General features: G+C 34.3%; 1 protein-coding gene across 1 annotated transcript; it reads right to left on the bottom strand.

The window, feature by feature from the left end:
- Nucleotides 1-3,685: 3,685 nt before the first annotated feature.
- LOC145087518 (RNA-binding (RRM/RBD/RNP motifs) family protein) lies at nt 3,686-5,379 on the bottom strand. The gene is made up of 4 exons (XM_079025483.1): nt 5,184-5,379; nt 4,905-5,092; nt 4,118-4,570; nt 3,686-4,032 (listed from the first exon to the last, which is right to left on the bottom strand). The coding sequence occupies exons 3-4, from the start codon at nt 4,559-4,561 to the stop codon at nt 3,880-3,882; spliced, it is 597 nt and encodes a 198-aa protein (XP_078881609.1). The 5' UTR covers nt 4,562-4,570; nt 4,905-5,092; nt 5,184-5,379; the 3' UTR covers nt 3,686-3,879.
- Nucleotides 5,380-23,366: the final 17,987 nt, after the last annotated feature.

Here is a 23,366-nt window from a genome sequence, read left to right as displayed (position 1 = left end):
GCGTTACGAAGAAAGCAGAGCAAATGGGGTTAGAAGAGCTCAGCTCAAGGGAAGCAGTTCATCAAGGAGATCCACTTCTAACAAGAGAAACTCAGGTAATTGCTTTAATTGTGGAAGCCCTGATCATTTTGCTAGGGACTGTAAGGAGAAGAAAGAAGCCCAAAGTCCTGAGAACTATGAAGTTTTGTACAAGAAGTTGGTGGCTCATATGAAGAAGGAAAACATCTCTTTGCCAAAAAGCTTTCATTGCAAAAAAAGAGGATCATGAAGAATGGGTGGATGAAGAGGAGACATTTGAAGATGAGGGGTTGAATGTTAAGGGTTCCATGGCACTTTTCAATGATTCCCTTGATGGCATTCATGACGTTGATGGTTCTCAGGCTGGTAAAGGACCAAGTCCAAATCTAGGTCAAACTTGGTACCTAGACAGTGGAAGCTCTAGACACTTGACCGGTTAGAAGTCCCTTTTAACAGATTTTGCAGATAAGGATGGTCTAATGGTAACATTTGGTGATAATAGTGGAAGAGTTGTTACAGGCGTTGGAACTTTTGAATGCATGAAGATTAAGTTGGAGGATGTGTTTTATGTAGAAGGTCTAAAAGGCAACTTCATCTCCATTAGTCAACTTTGTGATTCTGGTTACAAAGTTCTTTTCAACCGTCATGAGGGAAAAGTGTTTGATTCTAAAAACAAAATCACGCTTTCTGCTCTCAAGGAGAAAGATATTTATATGGTTTGATTTATTAGTTTAGATGTTGATAGATTATTTTTGTTTTATGCTTTGCTACTTTTGAACATAAGAAACTATTTTTTTTCATTTACTATATTTTTCGTGCATTAAAATTTTCTTTTGTTTTACCAAAGGAGTATACATTGTAAATACACATTTTGCTACTAACATTGCCAATATTTGTTCTTCTCTTTCCTCTGTATGTGTTAGGACCTTCTATCTCCATCTCGACAAAGATCTTAATTTATAAGATCATCATGTCATTACTTGAATTCATCACCTTTCTTGTAAGAGCTAGTTGACACTGACTCTACATCCTTTCTTTAGCACCAACTGCCCTCTCACTCAAGTTGATGCTCATGTTGATAAACATGTTGCTTCCCATTGATGAGACCAGATAGGAGAGAATTGTGACAAAGGATGTTCTTCTAGATAGATATATCCTCTGCCTTGAACAACCTATTTCAGTTGCAATGAGATGAAGTGAAGTTTTGTGACCTGGTGTGACTAACTTCTAAAGACGTTGTCACTAAAACTCCATCACCTCAAATATCCAAAGGCGTCTTCAACAAGATAGTGATCCCACCTTCTCTTACCTCGGGGATCTCAATGTATGGAACCTTCAAGTTCTGTCTTGGTGACTCTCATAACTTGAAGGTTACAAAGATTGGATCCCTCTAACTCGTTGGTTACAAAGACTGGTTCATGTTCTTTTTTTCCTTGGTGAACATGAAGATTGGAATCAATCTGTAGAACCTCAACGATTAAAGGAATTATCTTTCCTTGTTTACCATGAATTGTGTTGTTTTTTTGTGATAAGGTTGATCTTGTTTGTTCTCTTTTATACCAGAAGTTTCAAGTGGTAGATATCTCGAAAAATGGAAGTGCATTAATTACCATTCAATTCCAAAGATTTGATGGAACGAGTCTTTATCACCATTCTGAAAAAGTTGCACATATTGTTTAAGCTATTTTCTTGTTTAACTAACTCTTTTGTTTGTATTCTTATATTGTTTATTCTTTTGTACTATTTTGTAAAGGAATCTGACGGTGATAATTTGAGCCTAGTATGCAAATTTTGACACATCATCGTCCCTAGAAGCATGTTGTTGTATGTGACTAAATCTCTCTAAGTTTCTCATCAACGAGACCATCTACTAAGAACATTGAGTCGCCCTCTCATGCTGATTGTCTAGCATTGTCTAAACTCTCAAAATGAGATTGCCTGGTCCAAATAAAAAATTATTGATAGAAAGGTTGGGGTGTTTATATTTAATTTAATCATCTTTACTTGACCCTGTCCCTAGAAGTATGTTTGTCGTATGCATCAAGTCTCATGTTTTGCTAAAACATTGAGCAAAGCCTAATGTCTTACCCCGATTGCATAGTCATCAGCGTAAGAGATATTTGTTTGGTCCGTAAATAACAAAGGGTTGTTCATGTCCCTAACCTCCTAGTTTGAGGTATGCCATAGTACCATTATGATTTAACGGTGAATCTTTGATTCTAGATTGCAACTTACTCCATGATACGAAAGTTTAAACCACTTCTTATTGACGAGTAAAACTGTTAGTGATTCACACCGATTTCACCTCAGCATGACTGAAACAATCCATTCTCTCATTTATCTTCTTAATAAAACTTGATGATTCACTGTGTAAAACCACACACTGATAAAAGTTTGCAATTATGTGTCGATGGTTAGCCTATGTACCATAGACTATCACACGCACCAATCCATTATTGCCTTGATATTTTTCTTTAGAATTTTATGAAGCATATGATACTAGATGCTAATGAGAATTCGAAAAATCTTTGTCGATGGGTACATTTCATTCCGGAATGTATTACACGCAACATACCACTCTTGTCTTTTTTCTTCTAATAAAAGTAATTAATGATTATTGATGAGATCTCGCAATACTATACAATATGTTTCATCTTCTTCATTTTGTTTATGTACAAGTCTTTTAGTCTTTTTCATGTCTTTCTTGGTCAACAGAATCATTGTTGTCTTCGAGTAAATTCCAAGCAACCCTTAAGGCTTTAAACAAATATATATACTTTCACCTATAGGATAAGTTTCATTCTTAGGCTTGGGGTAGTGGGTGGCAAAGAGTCGACATTTGCTTGGCATGCCACACAAACACCACCCCTCAAACATGACATGGCAAAATGGCATCTTAGTGTCGATGAGAGAAAGAGAGAGAGAGAGAGAGAGAGAGAGATTATTTCTTTTGTCTTTTTTTTACCAAGTTGACCCACCTCATAAAAATCTCTTACTATTTATGTTGTGTGACAAAAATGATATGATAAATATTATATGGTTTCAAAGAGGATGTGGGGGTATGGCATGCCATGCTCTACTCCCCCAAGCCTTAGTTTAGTAATTAATTGATGATATTACCTGCCACTAAAAGCAACTCAAACCATAAATCACTAAATTTGTGATTGTTTAACACTAAATTGGTGTTTGCATTCCAACCAAACACAACTCAAACCATAAATCACTAAATTGGTGAATATTTAACACTAAATTGGTGTTTGCATTCTAACCAAACGCTAAAGGTGTGATTTTTAGAGGCCAAGTAGTTTGACCTTTATATATGGTGTATAAAGCTATTCCAAACACTAAAATGGTGTTTTTTTAAAATTGATTAGAAAGAAAAACACCATTTTATTGGCCTTTATAATTGTGTTTTAGTAGGGTTGGTCTAACAAAAAAAAAACAAATTCCAAAGCCACAGTAGAAACAACTTTGATAGTTGGTAAATCATGAGCTATGATGACTAGAATAGAAATAGTGGTTCTTTTTCTTTCCATCAAAAAAAAAGAATGACATTTTGAGAGGTGTGACAAACCCAGTACAACCAACACCAATTTATGTTAAGTTTAGATGGGTAAAATGGTCATTTTGAGCAGAAAAAACAATTATAAATGTCTATGAAGCCACATTTGAAAAAAAAAATAAACATTTTTAACCACGAGATCCAATAGCCTAACATAATAGTAGTGCTTAAAGCATCATTTGAACATTTATACATTCACATAGATAGCCTAAAGTATAACATGTGCATTTAGAATAATTTCTTAGAAGACAAAAAAAAAACCATAAAAGCTACTCCACCATTATATTTTAATCTAAAAATCAAAAATCATTATAGTTTGAACCATAACGAGCTCCCAATCGCCTAAATGTCCCATCACCTTGTGCACTATCGATCAACTCATACTTCTTAAAATTTGCTTTCAAACTCACTTCCTGTTGATTATGCAACTTCTCTTCTTCTTCCATTTGTTTCTGAAATTCACCATAAAATGATTAAAATCAAACATCAAACTATTTATTTCATACTTCAAACAATTATATACCAAACGCAAACTACCTCCATGAGAAAGGAGGCCTCAACAGCATGCTTTTTGGTCAAATTCTTTAACTTTTTGGCAACATCAAAGTTGGGATGACTTGGATCCATCCAATAACATACAATCTTTTCGCGACGCATTTTAGGGCGATCATCAAACATTTCAATTTTAGCTTTTTGTGCTCTCACAGGTCTTGGCATACCAGATATCATAAATGGTGAGTCACTTATTTCTTTCACGATTTCTTGAGCTTGTTTTGCTGTTTCCATTTCCACTAAAGCAGCATAAATGGTGCATGAGTTGAAGTATGTGGGGATAAACTGAACATTTTTGACAGTTGCAAACTGATCAAGTGCAGTTTTTAAAACAGCTTCAGTCACCTGATTTGAGATGTTGTCAAGGTAAATTGTTCTTTCCACCTTTTCTATAAATGTCTCGTATTCTTCCTCCGATGATGGTTCCATTAAATTGATCTATTTGGAAAAGATATCAAACAAAAACCAACAAATTTGGTTTACACTTGAAGTTGATGCGTGTAAATTTATCATCAAATAAACTCTTAACTACATGTTTAATCTAAACTATGTGGATTTGTACAGCAGTGCATTCCATTCCTAACCATAGGTAAAGGACCAATTGATCAAATGAGTGATTAAGAGAACAAAAAAAAAAAGCTAATAACTGATAATCGATCAGTCAACTAAAAGCTAAAACGAAAGTTGTTCAATCGAACAAGTGAAGATGATGAGATAACCGGTGGCAGTTCGAACAAAAAAAAAAGCAGGAATAAGAGAGGGTTTTTCTTACCGCTGGAAGGAGGCCGGAGCTCAGACAAAGCGGCGCTGGACGGAGGCGAAAAAGATCCAAGGAGAAGGAAGAAATCGCGTCAAAGGCTAAGAAGCAGGAAAAGGGCAAATATGGGCAATTTCTCAGTCGGCGTCTTTTTTAGGGGACCGAATATCAAACGGATCAAATATAATGCATCACATTATGTCCTACAAAATTAACATGTATAAGATTGTAATAACTTCTCATAGCTTAGGGCTTACAAAATTAAGAAACTAAAATTAGGTTTAGGGCACTTACTTGAGAATAGTAGAAGAAGAGGAAATTGTGGAGATTCCACTGTGGAATCGCCAATGAGAGGAGCCGAGCAGCCGGCAGCGTGCGTCGTCGAAAGAGCGACGGAGACACTGTTCGGAGAGCTTTTTGTTCAGCGTCGAAGTAATCGTTCATACGCCACCAACTCCATCAATCACCACATGAAATTTGAAAAGTGAAAACATACCTTTTTTGTTGGACCGGATTACGCAACATAGCCCATTCAGGGTTTTTTAATATGTTGTTTTAATATTATTAAGAGAAACCAATCTTTTAAAAAAACGATTTTTTTTCAGTTGAACTGATGTGGTGATCGGTTTTCAGGTTAATCGATTTGATCATCGGTTCTCGTGTTAATCGGTTTGACCGTTGGTTCAACTAGTTTGTATAATTTTAGGACGTGCTTTTATGAAAAATCGTAAGTATTTTTCAACTTATAGCTTATATCTTATAAGTTGATAAGTTAAGGATCTCTTACTTATGGATTTTGACTTATTATCGGTATGGCATCAGTATAAGCTATTTTTATCCAAACGTCATGTTTAGCTTATATGGGTGTGGAACCGATAATAAGTTAAAAAGCTCCATTTTTAAGCTTTGTCAGAAATCCCCTTAATTTTTTTCCTATACACACATAGACATCTACAAGTTTAAACATTAAAAAACACGTAAATACAAGTTCAATCTAAAGACATTAAAACACATAACCGTAAGTTTTACATTAATCCACGTACATCAAAAATAAAATAAAATAAAATACAAAAAATATAGTTTTAGATGAATACAAACACATTAAAAAAAACTTTATAACATTTACTACGTATTTTTATTCAAAGAAACCCAAATAAATGTGAAAAAAAAACAAAGTTTGTTATGAAAATGATTAATTTCTATGTGTTTTTATTTAATTTAACCGGTTCAACCGGATTTTTGTAAAAACTAATCAGTTCATTCCGGTTCTGAAATAGACATAAAATCGGTGCTAGTTGAAATGCTCCCCTTTCCGATTCAACCGGCCGGTTCAAACCGTTTTTTAAAACATTGAGAGAAACAACAAAAATACATAAAATTCATAATATTTTAGACTTTCAGTTATTTTAATAGTTTATTTATTAAATCTTAGCTTTATATTAATATAAGTTCGATGTTTTTTATATATCAATTACTTCAACATGGTATGATCTGCAATAGCATATTAACTATGATTAAGAAAATTTTGATATATTATAACACTAGGTGTAAGACCCGTGTATTATACGGGTTTATAAAAAAGAAAAGTTTAATATAAAGTTATATGTACTTTAATTTAATCTACTATAATAAATAAAGATTTTTTTGCCACATGTTACATTCTCATTCAATTTGTCAAATGTAATTTTGTGGTTATTTTGTATTAATTTTTTTTTCACATGTCATAAATTTTTTATTTTATTAAATTTTATATAATATTTTAATATAATTATTACAATAACTTTTAATAAATGGATATTAATTTCAATAACTATACTAAGACATAGTCTTTTTGTTCATCTCTATTCTCAGCCCAATTTCGTATTGGGCCAGAAGTATTGGACTTATTAAGCCCTTTTTCTGTCCAAAAGAGTTTACATTTTAACTTTTACAAGTATAGTCCTGTGTAGAGAGTCTATTATCAGTTTTCAACTTCTCATCCCCACTTTGTTTAAGTTATCTTCCAGATTTTAAAAATAAATAAATAAATAAGAGTCATTTTTGGTATGAGTCACAATCCCCTTTACATCCACCGTTACAATTGTCAACATCACGACCCATGATGAAATCATTTCGTTAATGGTGCAGTCAATATGTTCCAACAATTATAAGGTTTTCTTTTACATTATATATATATATATATATATATATATATATATATATATATATATATATATATATATATATATATATATATCAAGTAACGCAACTAGTAAGTCCTACCAGTTGTTAAAAAAAAAAATAGTTATTATTATGCATCAAATGATATGAGTCTATCCTTAGGTTCTATTCGGTAGAGACTAAAGAGCCAATGGAAATAATGATTAGTGTCGATTTGTTTATTTGTGTTATATGCATGTTAGAGGAAGAAAGACGATGTAACGTTTTTTTATTGAAACACGTGATTCAATAAAAACAATTTGATGTTTGCTTCTTGTTTTTTTAATCCTTTAATGGAATTGGTTTATACTACAATGAATCAATGAATATGTGATGATAATATATATATCATGTATCACTGGTAGAACCCTTAAGGAGCTTGAAGGGGCAACGGTTTTTTAGCCTACTGATACCAATAAACAATTAAACATATTAATTAGTTTTTGAAAATGTCAAAACTGATGTATTTCTTAGCAAACTCCACAATATAATCCCTAAAACATTAAAGAGACTACCAATTTCATTATGAAAGTAATTAATATAATCCCTATAAAACAATAAATAAAAAAATAGAGTCTAGTTTACTTATTAGCTCAATTTCAATATTTAAAAAAAAAAAAAAAAAAAAAAAAAAAAAAGATTATCGACATAGAGTGCTCACCAGAAATAAGATTGGACAACTCCTTCTTGACTTGCTCATGGGTGAGCTTATGAATATTGGTCCCCTTCAACCAACCCTTTCTATAGATCCAAAACATGGGCCAAAAACCCCATAAACATAGCTTTCATGTTTCTTGGCTGGGATCCTACATTCAACGAGTAGTTAAAATAAATGAATTTAAAACATTCTCCCTTTAATCCTTTCATACATAGACTTTGTGATATGTTTCCCATTATATCTCTTTAACAAACATTCTTGACTGGGATCCTACATTCAAACGAGTAGTTAAAATAAATGAATTTAAAACATAGAATAAAACTGATTGAAAATGACCAAGGCTGCATCTTTTCATAATCTTGCATATAGTATGTTATGATTTGTTAATTTAGGTGCAACAACACTAACTATGTTTGAGAATTTTACAACTACAATAAAGATATCATTTTCAACAATGAACCCTAAAAACAACTTTCCAAAGTAAAATTAAAGATGGGTTTTTATATGGCTTATTGGTTTGTATTTCGAAAAAAAACTTCTGTAAAAGATTAGTTTAGAGACAATTATACCAAACATGAAAATATTGACATGCTTTATTTTTTATAAACAATGTAAGAATATTTTTTAATAATTATCCTAAAAATGAGTGAATTAGTTTCGATAATATTAAATAAATAACTTAAAGTGAAAAAATGAAAAGAGATAATAGTACTTTTTAAATTTTAACCTTTAATGGCTAGAATAATTTAAATTCTAACAGATGAATTACTAGCCGTTATCAAGCAGTCAAATCAGTTGTTAGTCCAGTATAAATAAAGATGGTTTGCCTCACGATTTTCTTTACTCTTTTAGCTCCTACTTTCAACGTTCATTGAGTATCATTTGAAGGTATTTTTCTCGTTTTATTTAATCTCGATCATTGGCAAGAAATCTACTCGTTCTCATGGAACCATCATCGTCATTCCTAATGATGATTTTACAGATCAAAAGATTTTATCTTACGAGGAAACTTGCACTTTTACCGACGATGACATCGAAATGTTGAATTCGTCTAGACTTTTCTTATTGGCATTGTTTTTAGGCTCTTTGACGCTAAGATTCAACCTGATTTCATTTCTTCTACTTGGGTCTGTCTTCCCTAGTATCCTTTTACCCTTGGGCTTTCTTATCCTTTCTCTGAAATTGTTTCTGAGTTTTTCAAGATCAAAAATATGTCATACATCCAAGCTATGCCAACAATTTGGAGGATCTCTATTGGCTCGATCATTTGAATCGTTCTAGGGGTCTTTCCATCGGTATGAATGAATTAACTCATGCTTACGATCTTACAACTTTTAGAAATTCCCGCTTTTTGTTGAAGGTCAAAGCCAATAGATTTCCCCTCATATTGAAGTTCAAGTACAATGACGCTTGGAAAGGGAAATATTTCTTTGTCAGGCGTGACTCCATTCCCAATAAGAACCTTTTACCTCAGTCTTGGATTAGAAAGGGTAGGATTCTACATTTCTATTAGGAGGATTCTGGTACTCACTTCTCTTATCTTTTTTGGTGTTTTGCAGCCTTTAAGTTCGACAAGCTAGTCCCTCCCGCTGATGATATAGAGAACATAATGAAAACATTCTTCACTTTGTCTGAATCAGAGAGGTATTTCAAGCTTAAACAACTCGATTTTCAAGAGAGCTCATCTAACACCATCTCCATGTCGAAAGGTAAAAAATCCAAGCTTTTCCTCTTTTTATCGTATGAGGGATCCTGACTTATTGTTCGGCTCTGGATCCAAAAGCACTCATTTTGGCGGCCATTTTACCCTCGTTGATATGGATACAGCTATGTCCAGTGGTCAGTTGGTGGTGAAGAAATAGAAGACCTCGCCTTACATTCCTACTACAAGAGCTCCTATAGATTTGGCCGTGACAACTCCAAGATCTCGAAAAAGAAAAACTTCTGAGGCTGCGGATTAGTGCCTTGAGAACCTCAGTATCGAAGATTCCTTCGGGAAATTGACTTCCTTTTCTCAGGCGGTGAGCTAGTTATTTTTCTTTACTTGTCCTTTCCTTTATTTTTATTGACATTGTACTTATTTCAGGTTTCTGCTCATGTTTCTCGATTCACCGCCGATCTTAGGATCTGTGCTAAAAGAGTTAAACATGCTTTGAAGGAACAAGAGAAGCTTTGGAGGGCAACCAGTGAGGATCTTCTTTCGAGGGTGGAGAAGTTGAGCAAACAAAAGGCTGAGAAGCAGGAAGAGCTGTTGGATTAGGTGTCTAAGCCCATAACTATAATTGGTATGTACTTGAATTTATAGTAGCATAGTCCTTTTGGGTTGCCTTTATACTAGCAACTAGACAAGATGACCTATTGATATAGAGGAAGAATTTCTTATTTGGAACAATAAATTAATATATAAAATGATTTATTAATGTATTATGTAAATAATATATTAATTTGAAATCATGTTATTTAATTAATATCTAATCAGAAATTAAATTGAAATTAATTTTAGGACTAAAGGAATTAATTAAAAGTGCGGGGGCTATTTAGCAATTTATTGATAGTAGTGAAATTGGGCTCTTAGACCTCCCTAATGAGGGTTGGACGAAAATTTCTAGGGAGGCCCTAGAATTTTCGTCCAAGGCCTATTGGATAAGGGTTCATTGGCTGCTTTGGCCTTAAGCTAAGGAATTAGGGTTTCCTCCTTAAAACCCTAGCTTTGGCCCTAAGCTACTGACAGCTATATAAAGGGCCTTAACCCCTCTTGATTTCGGCCAAGCCATTAAAACCCTAAGGATAGCCGGAATTTTGAAGTATATTCCTCCTCTCTCCTCCCATCCTCTTGCTAAGTGTGTTTGTGAGCCATTAGAGGTGTTACACTTGTGACACTTGCTCTCAAGTCCAGGATCTTCAAGGATTTCATTGTTATTACAACATAACAATCAAGGTATGTAAACCCTAGTTTATTGTTAATTTCGAAAATTATAGATGCCTCCTAGGGTTTCTTGTTTTGTGTTCAATACTTACATGTCCAATAGTGAAAACATAGATCCTACAAATTAGGGTTGCATGCACGCATAAGGATTGTTTGTTATGCTCAAATGTCACACCTCCAAACCAGAACGGTGGAAACGTTTGGGGGTGGATGGAGTGACTTCATGTGTAGTATCATAACAGTTGAATATAAATGAATCATAGCATCACAAACATTCATACGTTAAGGATACAAGGTTACATTGTTTACAAACTTTATTTTCTCCAAAAGTTAAGTACAAATAATTAAAAATGTAGAAATCATGATGTAGTGACTATTGTCCTCAAAACGTTTTCGTAATACATGTTCACTGGTTTCCTGAGAATACAAGCAGTTTTGAAAAGTTTCAACATTAAAGTTGGTGAGTTCATAAGCGTTTTTGTATGAATAAAATCTGTAATGTTTCCTTGTAACTGATAGCGTAAAACTTTCCAAAGAATTCCAATATTTTCTTAAATGTAAACTGTACTCTTAAAACACTAAGACCAAAAATGTAAGTGGTGTTGTATTGTAAAGTAGTATCACATAGCTTTATATATTTTATAAAACCAAATGAAGATTCATTAGCCCCGTAAACCAAATGAGTGTTAATACCCTATGTGAGTTATTATAACCATACTTAATATGACTAGTGGCCTGTATGACGTTCTTCAGGCGTCGGAGATGGTAGAAATTTGTCACCTTAGACTTCCGGTCTAACTGTAGCGAACATCTTAGGTGCGGGGTTGTCAATCCTGTATAGATCTATACAAAATGGTCTCACTCTCCCTCCAAGAGACTCTGGTTATAACGCATGATTTAAGGTGCACTTTAGGTAAAGTACTTGAAGAGAGTGTATCACACATACTGTACCAACGATTTACATGTAATGTAGTGAAAATCCTTTTTGTATGTAGAAGCATTTCTTTTGTATAGTAGTTATATAGAGTGACATAGTGTTAGTTTGAAACATTTGTCTGAAAAATGCCTGAAAACTGATAACTAGTTTAAATGTACCACAAACTATACCCATTATAGTTTAGCTGAAAATTTTGTGGAGTTAGAGAAGTGTAAACCCATTTATGCATTTTGTTATACAAAATACTAGGTTTAGAGTATTCATAATTTGGTTAAAACCCAAGAATATATTGCCTTAAAATAGTTATGAAAACTCATTCTTGATAGAAAATTTCCTTTTATCATAAAAGTCGTAATTTTCTCATTTGTTCATGTAATATATTTTAAACTTATTTTTGTATAGTTATATACCATAACCAACCCATATTGTGCATGAAAGCTTGAAATAACTAGTAAAATCACATAGCATGCACATAAAACCATATACATAACATAAAGATGAATACACATAACAACATTTTGTTATAATATACTTTTGCTTGAATCCCCCCCCCCCCTCCCCCAAAAAATAGGAAAAATCTCGAAAAAGTGGGGTATGAACTCACTTTGAATGGATTCTTGTGGGTGATTTAAAGTATTGAGATGATGATTCCGAGCTTGGCACTTGATTGGAGTGGATGAACTTCTAGGAAAGGTTATTATCCTAAGTGGGAGACTATTGGACTTATCTAGGTCAGAGTTCGACAACGGCTTTGAGAGATACAATTTGCTAGTCAATTTTGAGGTTATACTTGCAATAATAGTTATTAGACTTATCCAAGTGGGAGACTATTGGATTAGGTGGCTAAGCCCATAACTGTAATTAGTATGTACTTGAATTGATAGTAGCACAATCCTTTTGGGTTGCCTTCATACTAGCAACTTGACAGGATGACTTTTAGAGAGAGAGGTTGAATTTATTATTTGGAATAATAAATTGGTATATAAAATGATTTATTAATGTATTATGAAAATAATATATTAATTAGAAATCATGTTATTCAATTAATATTTAATCAGAAATTAGTTTTGGGATTAAAGGAATTAATTAAAAGTACATGGGTTGTTTTGCAATTAATTAATAGTTATGGTTTGGGCTCTTGGATCACCCTAAATAGGGTTGGCTTAAAATTCTAGGGAGGCCCTATGGATTTTCGTCCAATGCCTTGGGAAGGGGAATTTATGGGTTGCTTAGGCATTAAGCAGGAAATTAGGGTTTCCACCAGCAAACTATAGCTTTGGGACTAAGCAACCTTGACTATAAAAGGAGCCTTACCCTCTAGGTTTTAGTGATCCTTATGAAACCCTAGAAGAGCCAAAAATTTGAGCAACTTCCTTCCTCTTACCTCTCATCCTCTTGCTTAGTGTGTTTGTGAGCCATTAGAGGTGTTACACTTGTGACACTTGTTCTCAAAGTCAAGATCTTCAAGGAATCTCTTGTTATTACAATATAACAAGAAAGGTATGTATCTAAACCCTAGTTTTATGTTAATTTCGAAAATTGTACATGCCTCCGTTTTTGTGTTCAATGCTTGTATGTCTAATAGAGAAAACATATATCTAACAATTAGGGTTGCATACACACATAGGAGTGTTTGCTATGCTCAAAACCCATCACTTGGGACATGCCTTGTTAAAATCCGTATAGTCCACACACATTTTCCATTTACCATTCTTCTTTTGTACCACAACCACATTAGCTAGCCATCTTAGGAACTTCACCTCCTTGATCATGCTAGTTTTGAGAAGTTTTTCTACTTCTTCTTGTATAACTTGGTTTCTTTTGGGTGCAAATTTCCTTCTCTTTGGTGTCTTGGCCTGAAAGATAGGTTAATGTTAAGTCTATGGGTTATTATGTTTTTGTCAATACCTGTCATTATAACACCCGCAGATTCGGGTTAGTCAATTTAGAGACGATAAGCGTCATAAATAAATTTTTTGATATAAGATTATTTAGAATAAATAATCATTACCAAGTTATAGTATATGTCAGAAGGGTTCCGTACATATAAAGAACGTTGAAATCCGAGTTATACCAAATAAGTTATGACCCGTCGAAGTTTTACAGCAAAACCGGCATGACACCGGGAATCGTAAAAAGTGAATTTACGATAAAATACTATCTAGCCTTAGCTATCTAAACGAAATTTGTATTATACGTTAAACCAAGAGTGTACATAAAAATAACGTCCAAATCTCACTTCGTATGAGGAAGTTATGATTTTTCTAACATTTAGCATAGCAGTGCACAACCCGAAATTTGAATTTTAGATCGGTCGATTTTTAGCAAAAATAATCTAAAGAAGAAATGAAGATATCGTTAATAAGAGTTCAACCATAAAAATATAGTAAAAAACGGAGCTCATATGCGAAAGATATGGACGAAACTTAGTCCTTACTCTTCAAGCACGGCGAATTCGATACAGTTTTGTAAATCTGAGATATAATGAGAATTAGCCGACGGGTCTACAAGAAAGTTGTAGTACTCATAAATACCAACACGTGGATATAAATAACGTCGATAACAGAGCTTGTATGTTAAAGATATGGACGAAACTTAGTCCCTACTCTTCGAGCGCGACAAATTCGATACAGTTTTTACAAATCGGAGATAGAATGAGAATTAGCCGACGCGGTCTAAATGAAAGCTGTAGTACTCATAAATACCAACGTGTGCATATAAATAAAATAAAAAACGGAGCTCGTACGTGGAAGATATGGACGAAACTTAGGGCCTACTCTACGATAAAATCCCTATAAATAAAGGGTGAATCCTTCATATTTTCTTCACACCATAAGCCTTTCTTTGTCTCTCTAACTTCTCTCTAGACTCCCAAAACCCCACTGAATCCCTAGTAACCTCAAGTTGCTAGAGGAAAGAACCGGAGTGCCCGACGGCTCTGAGAAGAAGAGCTTTTCGGCTCAGAAGCTTTGCTCCAGCGAAGCCCAGTTTTTAATAAAAACCCGTTGTAAATGAGATACGCCCACCATACTTTAAATATAGCTTATATTTAAATATAATATCGTTATTATGAACCTATAAATAAGGTTTATCAGTGATTCAAATTCGTTATACTGATTGATCTACTTACGGGAGAGGTGTCTAAAATGGTCACGTTGGGTTTGGTTGTTGGATTTCATAAAAGCTATATGCCGAAATGGTCCTACCTCCTAACTGTCCTGCCTGGCTGATCCTTACTTGATAGATCATGAAGTAGACTCTGAGTTAATGATGAATCTAGACTAATAATTAGTCGCAATAAATATTAAACTAAAATCTAGTGGTAATATTACTAGGTTTCGTCGAAGGAAAATAGAATCATTAGAAACGAAGTGCTGCCCGAGTTTGGAATCATCACTTTAACAAGTGAGTGCATAGTCCCTTTCATGATCATGATTTTAGTACAAGTATTGATTGAAGTATTAAATATATGTTTATGTGCGAATTATTTGATGTTGCCTGAAATACGTGTTAAAGAGCATACATGATTATATATGATGATGTAGGATAAAAAGTAAACCTAAATTAATTATGGAGAATATTGGGTAGTATCATCTTATGATTACAAGTGAGTTATACACAGAGAACAGAACTTTAAATTATGTCATGGATCTTGGAGCATGGATTAGACACAATCATTGTCCCTAGTCCGAGAGTATGGATTAAACATAGTAAATTTTCATTAATCCGGGAGTATGGATTAAGACATAGTCAGTTGTCATTAATCCAGGAGTATGGATTAAGACATAGTCAGTTGTCCTTAGTCCGGGAGTATGGATAGGGCATAGTTATTTGACATTAATCCGGGAGTATGGATTTAGACATTTATCCATGGTTCGAGAGTATGGAATGGGCACAGTTGTTGAACCGAGAGCATGGATTAGATTCGGGAGTATGGATTAAGTAAAGAGATAAATTTTAAGGTCCGAGAGTATGGATAGTGTCGTTGTGAGGATCAACGGGGTGGGGTAAGAGTTACTTATATATATATATATATATATATATATATATATATATATATATATATATATATGGTGAAATTGTATATTTTGAGTTCTCAATTATATATATGATATAACATTGTGGAATTGAAACCCCTATGTACTCACCAGGTCTCCCTACCTGACCCACTCAATTTATTTGTATCGCATGTGTTGATACGAAGCTACATTACACTGAAAGAATATGGAGATCTATATCACTAGTGTAAATGAATGTAAGGTCTGTTTATGTTTATGTTTCTGTATTAACAATGATATCCCAATGTTTTAAAAAGGAATAAAATACATTTCTTCTGAAATGATTTGATAATATATTTATCATGTTTTCTAGGAACAAATCCCGCAACATATTTCTTTAAAAGATACTATGATCTTCAAAATAAAGCATAAACAAATCGGTCTTTTCTGGCCGTGAAAATGTGGACGTCACAGTTGGTATCAGAGCATTAGTTTAAGCGAACTAGGAATTGTAGGAAATTTTTTTGACTTAAACTTAGAATGTTAAGCGATGATCGTGAGGAGTGTGTCTAATATATTTTAGGTAGTACACCTGAATAGACACAAGCACTAGCTTATTTAGGGAAGATGCCTAAAATGCTTTTATGTGCTAAATGATTTGTGATGCTTTATGATGCCTCTATTTGAATGGATCTATTGTCTGTTACCGGCCGGATCTTAAAATTTTACGTGCTTAGGTTTCTAAAGGTTTAATTACAATATTAGAACCGGCATGTAACTTTCCGGAGTATTAATGTAACATCCCAAAATTCAAGACTAAAATTTTTCTTTTAATAAAACATTACTTAAAGCAAAATCATCAATCCAATTATAATCAGAGTATTAATTTCCAAAACACATGTTCATTATCAGAGTAAAACATTCTCAGGCTGTTGATGTGTGTGAAACAAACTAGTTTTAATCCTACTAACTTAGACACAAAATGAACACACGAAAAGCAGTGTACCTATCGATTAGTAATATAGTTCAAGCAAGTAGGGTATCGAACACAGGGAACGGTAAACAATTAAAATAAATGCTAATATTATCTAAATAAAACAAGTAATAGAAAGAGTTTTCTCTAGTTTTGCAAGACTAGAAACTTAAATACTTTACTAACACGCAAACTAAGCAACTAATAGCTAAGAAAACAAAGATCAACTAAATTTAATGATTAAAAAGGCCTTCTGTTTAGGTTCGAATCATTTGTTCCCATGGATGATTTTATGGTAAATATATCGGATTAATTCTTCATTGGTTACCGACTAAAGTGATTAGATTCACATTCGCTATAGCTAATCCTTAGAAAACAGATTAATTCAAGCAATGGCCAGTTATCTAAATTAATGAATTTCCTAGTTTGTTGATTCGGGTTTAGAAAGACTTGTAATTAGCTAATCAAATTGGTGATTCAATTAACCTCTTGTTGATGGTGTATCACACAAGCTCACACATTAACTTACCTATCTTCAAGTTAATTCTAGTTTCACATTCGTTATTCCTAGACATACAACTATGTAGTCACAATAAATCATATGAAATTAATAACTAAGAGATGTTCATACAACTTAATTACTAATTTATTAACAGAAGAATAGTTATTGTTAACACATAAGGTTCTTTAACAAGCTTAATAAAACATAATCACCAATTAAAATTAATCCTAATCAAATAACAAATTCATCTACCTAAACATAAGTTATGAGTTTTTAGCTCATGATTACAGCAGAAACAAGCACAAAAACGAAATCAATTGGTAAAAACATAGTTCAAACAAGAGATTAGGTAAAGAGTAAACTTGATTTTGCCTTGGTTCTCCTGAAAATTGAATGTAGGGTTGATTCCCTTGCTTCCCACGCTCCAGCAGAACCTTTAGTTGACAATTGGCCTCCAAGGGTTCATCTATATGCTAGGGTATCGATCTGAAAGTCCCTTTATATAGATTTTCACAAAACAGAGGCTACTCGGCGAGTCCAGTGACCTACCCGGCGAGTCCGTCACTTAAAACCCGTGTACGGCAAGTCAGCGCGTCCATAATTGCAAAAGTTCGATACAACTCGCCGAGTAATCGACCCTACTCGCCGAGTACGTTTCAAATCAACATTTTCTCAAAACACGAAAGTCGTCCGAAATTGTGTCTACCTTTCAGAACATTTTGAATCTCGTCAATCGGAGTTGCAGTTCATGAGATATGGCCAAAACACTGACGAGGGGTCAAGCTGTCCAGCAACATCCTTCTTTCTTCAAAATCCAAGATTCAAGCGTCCAATCGCCAATTCCGCTTCATTTTCCTTTCGAGCATGTCTTTGTTGCTGAAAAATGAAATTATAAACTAATTAAGTACCTTTTGTTCATTAAATGAGATAAAATCAACATAAAGTATTAAGATAATGCATGAATTTTATAACTAAATATGCCCATATCAAAATACCCCACACTTGACTTTTGCTTGCCCCCAAGCAAAACTGAATTTTACTACACTAATATTACATAAGACAATCCCAATCGAACCCAGCCATTATGCCAAGACCGCAACGCATGCATTTGTGTCTAAAAGTTTCCTAAGGAACCCCCATACTCTAAATACTCACAATCCTCATAAACATTCGCCCATTTTTTCCGAACAATGCTCATTTTATGCATCCCTCCGAATCCATCCGCAGAAAACCTCCTAACCTCAAGGTAATTTTGGTTGAGCAACCCAAGCGTACATAATCTAGACAATTACAATTTATGATACCACATTGGAGCTGTCACAACTGGAAATTTTGTGTCATGTAATCTATACATCCAAGCTAATGTGAAGCAAAAACTTAAGAGCATGTGTAACACCTATGATTATGACATCAAAAACTTCAATCAAATACATCATACAAGTACTACAAATAGTCATCACACAATTGGAAACACTAGAAGTTCTTATTTAGGTCCATTTTGGACTAGAACTTCCTTATTGGACCTAATGGACCAATAAACTTCCAATTTGACTATCTTGGGTTTAGAACTCTTAAATGGGCTCTAATTGGACCCACATCTATTTGTTTCAACATTTTGGGCTATGTTGGACCTAGAATGAAATGAATTAAAAGCCTTGATACATGAATAACCTAAACTAATCCAATAAAAATATGAAAATCCTACCACATTTCTTTAGACTTAAAACATACTCAAGATTAACACTAATGTTGGGCTTAGGGGCAAAGGCCCAAATTTTTCCTTTTCTTTCCAAATTCTCGGCCCAAATGCACAAGCCCAAGAGGATGGAAGAGTTGACTTGTGGTGCCACATCATTGTTATCCAAAGGACTTCCATGCAAAATATCTCACAAACCTCCATGCACATCACTTCAAAATCACATCTCTTCTCTCTTCCCTCTCACTCTCGGCCGAAACACACACACACACACATTCACAAATCTCTCACAAATTCTCTCTAGATCACTCAAGAACACTCCTTCCTCCCCACTCCAAAAATCTCGAAAATTAGGAGCTTTCAAGAGGATCTTGCAAGTTAATCATCATCTTAGGTAAGTTTTTACTTATATATATGATCTAGCTATTTCATTCCATCAAAAACCTCTTCTAAATCTATTCCAAATTGTGATCATACACCATAGAAGTCACCAAACTCGAGATCTACCATGGAAGGGTGCTAAGGCCGAAAATCACTTCATTTTCCTTCCATTTTCTTTGCAAAACCGAGCCCCCACACCCTAAGGTGAGCTTCATACCCCCTATTTTCTGTTTTTATGATTTTTGTGGGGGGGGGGGGGGGAATACAAGTGAAAGTGTAGATCTATATGTGTTTTGTATGCCTTGTATGATTTCCATGCTTACATGTATGCTTTTGTGTGTTATAATGTTGGATCTAGCCATAAAACCCCTCAAAACCGAGATATATCTTATGTTAAATGATTTTAGCATCAAATATATTTCTACATACAAAGTGTTTCAAGAAAAATAGCTAAGTAGTTAGTAACAATTTTCTTTGGGCTAAAAACACAAATTTTGGGCCTAAAATGTGAAAAATACAAAATTAAGGGCCCAAATTGACATACCACGAATTCTGATGGGTGAGGTGTGCCAAAACAGTTTCAATAAAACAATTTCTGGAAATTTACTCATTTAGAGTATTAAAAACATAAATTTCAAGCTTAATGGGCTAAAAATGATATTTTCGGCCCAATGAGGCCCATTATGCGAGATTTCCTGTTTTGGAGGGTCAAAACTGTATTTTTCTGTAAAACAGTGGACTATAATTGTTCCAAGTCCTTTTCAAAGGTTTAAAATGCTTTTAAATTTAAAAAGGACCAAAATTGCAAAAATCTTACAATTTGGGCCAAAATTGTCAAAGTTGCGAAAAAGAAGGGTTATAACCGAGAAAATTGCATTTTCAGGGACTTAAACTGTTTTCTATGAGAAATATGCTAAAAAATATTAATTTCAATAATTTTTGGTGTTAAAATGTCAAGAAAAATTGATTTAAGGACCAAACCGGAAAGTATTCAATTAAAGGGGTGAAAAAGTAAATTTTACAAACAATGAGGGGCTGAAACAGAAAACTTTCAAGGCTAATTCAATACATGTAATTTGATCAAACAATGGTACCACGACTATCGACGAAATACAATACACTACAACACCAAAAATCGTTGTGAAACGAATTGGTTCGGTCTCGAACCAATAAAAATCCGAAACTACTAACACGACGACACTACGACACTACGATTCATACAAGTAACGTTTGGGAATTCAATATACATGCGAGTGTGCACAGACGTCTACGCACCATCTTTGGGCCCCAAAAGTGTAAAATCTTGTTTGTTGGGCCTAGCTAGCCCAACGACCTGATCTTAAGGCCCGAAGACATTTTTTTTCTACGAAGTGTTGGGTTTCACCGACTTGGCACAACGTAGAGGGACTTTCAATGGCTTGTATACTACTGGTCCCCAAGGGTCCTTTGGTATTGCTAGTAAAGTCTACATTTTTTGCGAGGCGGGTCGGGGACCCCTCGTACACATTTTTATCCCCAACCGGTTAATAGAGTCATCGAGGTCTTCGTGTCCTCTTACTCTTCGGATGTGGGACGACACGTAGTCAGGGCGGTTGGATAACGTGATTAGTACGGACGACGCCTTCGGGATCGTTAGTATAGCTATAAACTGGGCGTTTGTGTAATGCGTGTTTGTAGCAATTAATCATGCTAAAAAATAATCCAACGTCGCCTGGGAATGAGACTACTCTTTTTGCAATGGTTTCAACGTAACTTCATGGAATTCAAAGGATTAGGAAAACATCGGGTTTTCCTAGGTTTTTCAATACATATCGGATTCGAAACGCATACAATTTTAATGAACAATTTTTACAAGTATAGAAACAAACAAGCATACCTATGGATCTTCACATCTTTTTGACTATACTATTTTCAGAAAATATCGGATTTTCTGGTGGTTTTTCAAACAATACAAACATTGGATTTCAAACACTACTTATGAACTCACCAACATTTCATATGTTGACGTTTTTCAAAATACTTGTATTCTCAGGGAACCAGTGAATCAAAGGAAATCATATTCAGTGATGGCTTGCAGTTTATTTATGTACGAACCGAACAATTTATTTTTGGGAATGTAATGTTTAAACAATGTATTTCATGTAAACGCTACTGGTTGTACTATATTAATGCATGGTGACGAATGTTGTTATGCTTCATATATATTCAATGTTATGGTATTCAATTGAGTCACAACAGCCCCCGGACGTTTCCGCCGTCTGGTTCGGGGGTGTGACAGGAGCTCTTTGGAATTCTTCACTTCTTTGACATTTGATCTTTAATTTCTTTGAATTCACCACCTTGTTGTTTGATTTTTGGTATCTTCAACTTTTTGAATTTCTTCAGAATTTTCGATCTTTTGATCTTCACTTTGATTGCTCCAAAATTCTTACAACTTTTCTTGTAATTCTCTTTTTTTTACATGTACCTCACTTTTTTTTTCACTCAAAACCTACATGCTTAAGCAGGGGCGCTCAACTTCAACCTTTATTGGTTAACGATAATAATTTTCCTGGATACATTTCTGGTACATGATGCTAAACATATTGCATCCTTCAAACTAAGCGAGGTCGTATTTTTGTCCCATGATTTCACTAGAATAAGGAAGCCACAAATGCACTAGAACGTATATAGGCTCAACTAAACATTTGGGTTTTCATGCAATCATCAAATATAATACTAGCATGATCCTAATTACTTTTACCAAAATTTTCTAAATTAAGTCCTAAGCAACATTTTTGGTATGCAAAATTTTAAAATTATACCTAAAATAGGATTCTAATTCAACTAATATGACCAACCCCCTACCCCACACTTAATTCATGCAATGTCCCCATTGCATGCTATGCATGATAAAGAAAAATACTAAAGTAAAGAGGGAATTGGAACAAACTCCCTTGGGATAGCAATAGCGAGGCTGATCATCTTCAATTTAGCTCCATCTTCAATTAACTTTAGACATGGGAACAGCTCTTCCATGCCTTGGGTGTTAAGTATCGTGTGGTATAGCTCCAAATGTAGACGAAAAAAACTCTCGGAAACGCTCGGAAAATGTTCTTCAAAGGTGTAGCCAATTGTCCTATCAAATCATCAGCTTGAGAGACAAAATAAGGATCAACTCGTCGAGTTTGTAGGGTGGCTCGCCGAGTTGTAGCGTAATACTGGCAGAAGTCGAGTTTTTATACTGGGACTCGTCGAGTAGGTAAGTGCACTCGCCGAGTCCATCGTTGTATAAAGAAAATGATTCTGCTCTAGGTCCGATTCTGATGTGTGTGGGGAATATTAAATTGATACTTTCCCCATTTTTTCTTTAGTAAATGAGCTCTTAATAACCTCTTTCATCACCGGACTCGTAACTAGACTCAAAACTTCGTTTTCTCTCTCGCCTAGACTCGATTCTTTCCCTAGGTTATCCTTGACTCTAGACTCTCGCATGCATCCTTACACTCAAACTGAAAAGATCAAAAACAAATACCAAGTAATAAAAAAAACATCAAAATAAAAATCCTAAATTATCCCTAAATACTAGAAGTTTAAAAAGAAAAGCAAACTCTAATGCAAGCGCTTCTTTTTGTGCGAGTCTTTAGCTGGACTCCCAACTTAATAAACTTCCAATAAACTCAATGCTAATCCATCCGTTGCATTAAATATTTTCTTTGGACCAATTTGTAAAATTTGGCTCTTTACTTCTAAAATTGGCCAAACGAGCTTGAATTCATAAAACCCAAGAATATTGACAAGGGTTGGAACCGGGTGGATACTAATCAGAAATGGATCGCGCTTCAGAACTTTCTCCAAAGTTGGAGTCGTCACCCCACGCTTCGAAACACAAACTGAAAATACAGGGGGCCATGTCATGGTAATGGTCAAACCACAGCTTGGTTCCTGCAATTCAGCTTGTTCTTGTTCTTCATCTGACCCTTCTGCTAGCAATCTTTCCAGCTCCTCCAAGTCTCTTTCTGGATTAAATTCTTCATCTTGTAACTCAGATGTCCCTTCTGTGTTGGGCAAGATGTTATCTAACCATCTTCCAAATTTCTTCAAATCTTCATCTGAGTCACATGCTTCATCTTCTTGCCCAATTTCCTGCACTTTTTCCTCAAGAAAAGCATCAAAAGCATCGAGATTTGGAAAATACATAATAAATAAAAATTAAAATTAAAATTAA

The sequence above is a fragment of the Lactuca serriola genome, chromosome 2 (genome assembly GCF_051521515.1).
Source record: "Lactuca serriola cultivar US96UC23 chromosome 2, Lser_US96UC23_V15, whole genome shotgun sequence".
In the NCBI taxonomy this organism is placed as follows: Eukaryota; Viridiplantae; Streptophyta; class Magnoliopsida; order Asterales; family Asteraceae; genus Lactuca; species Lactuca serriola.
The sequence above is the reverse complement of the archived record's forward strand: the minus strand, read 5'-3'. Positions and strand labels throughout refer to the sequence as shown.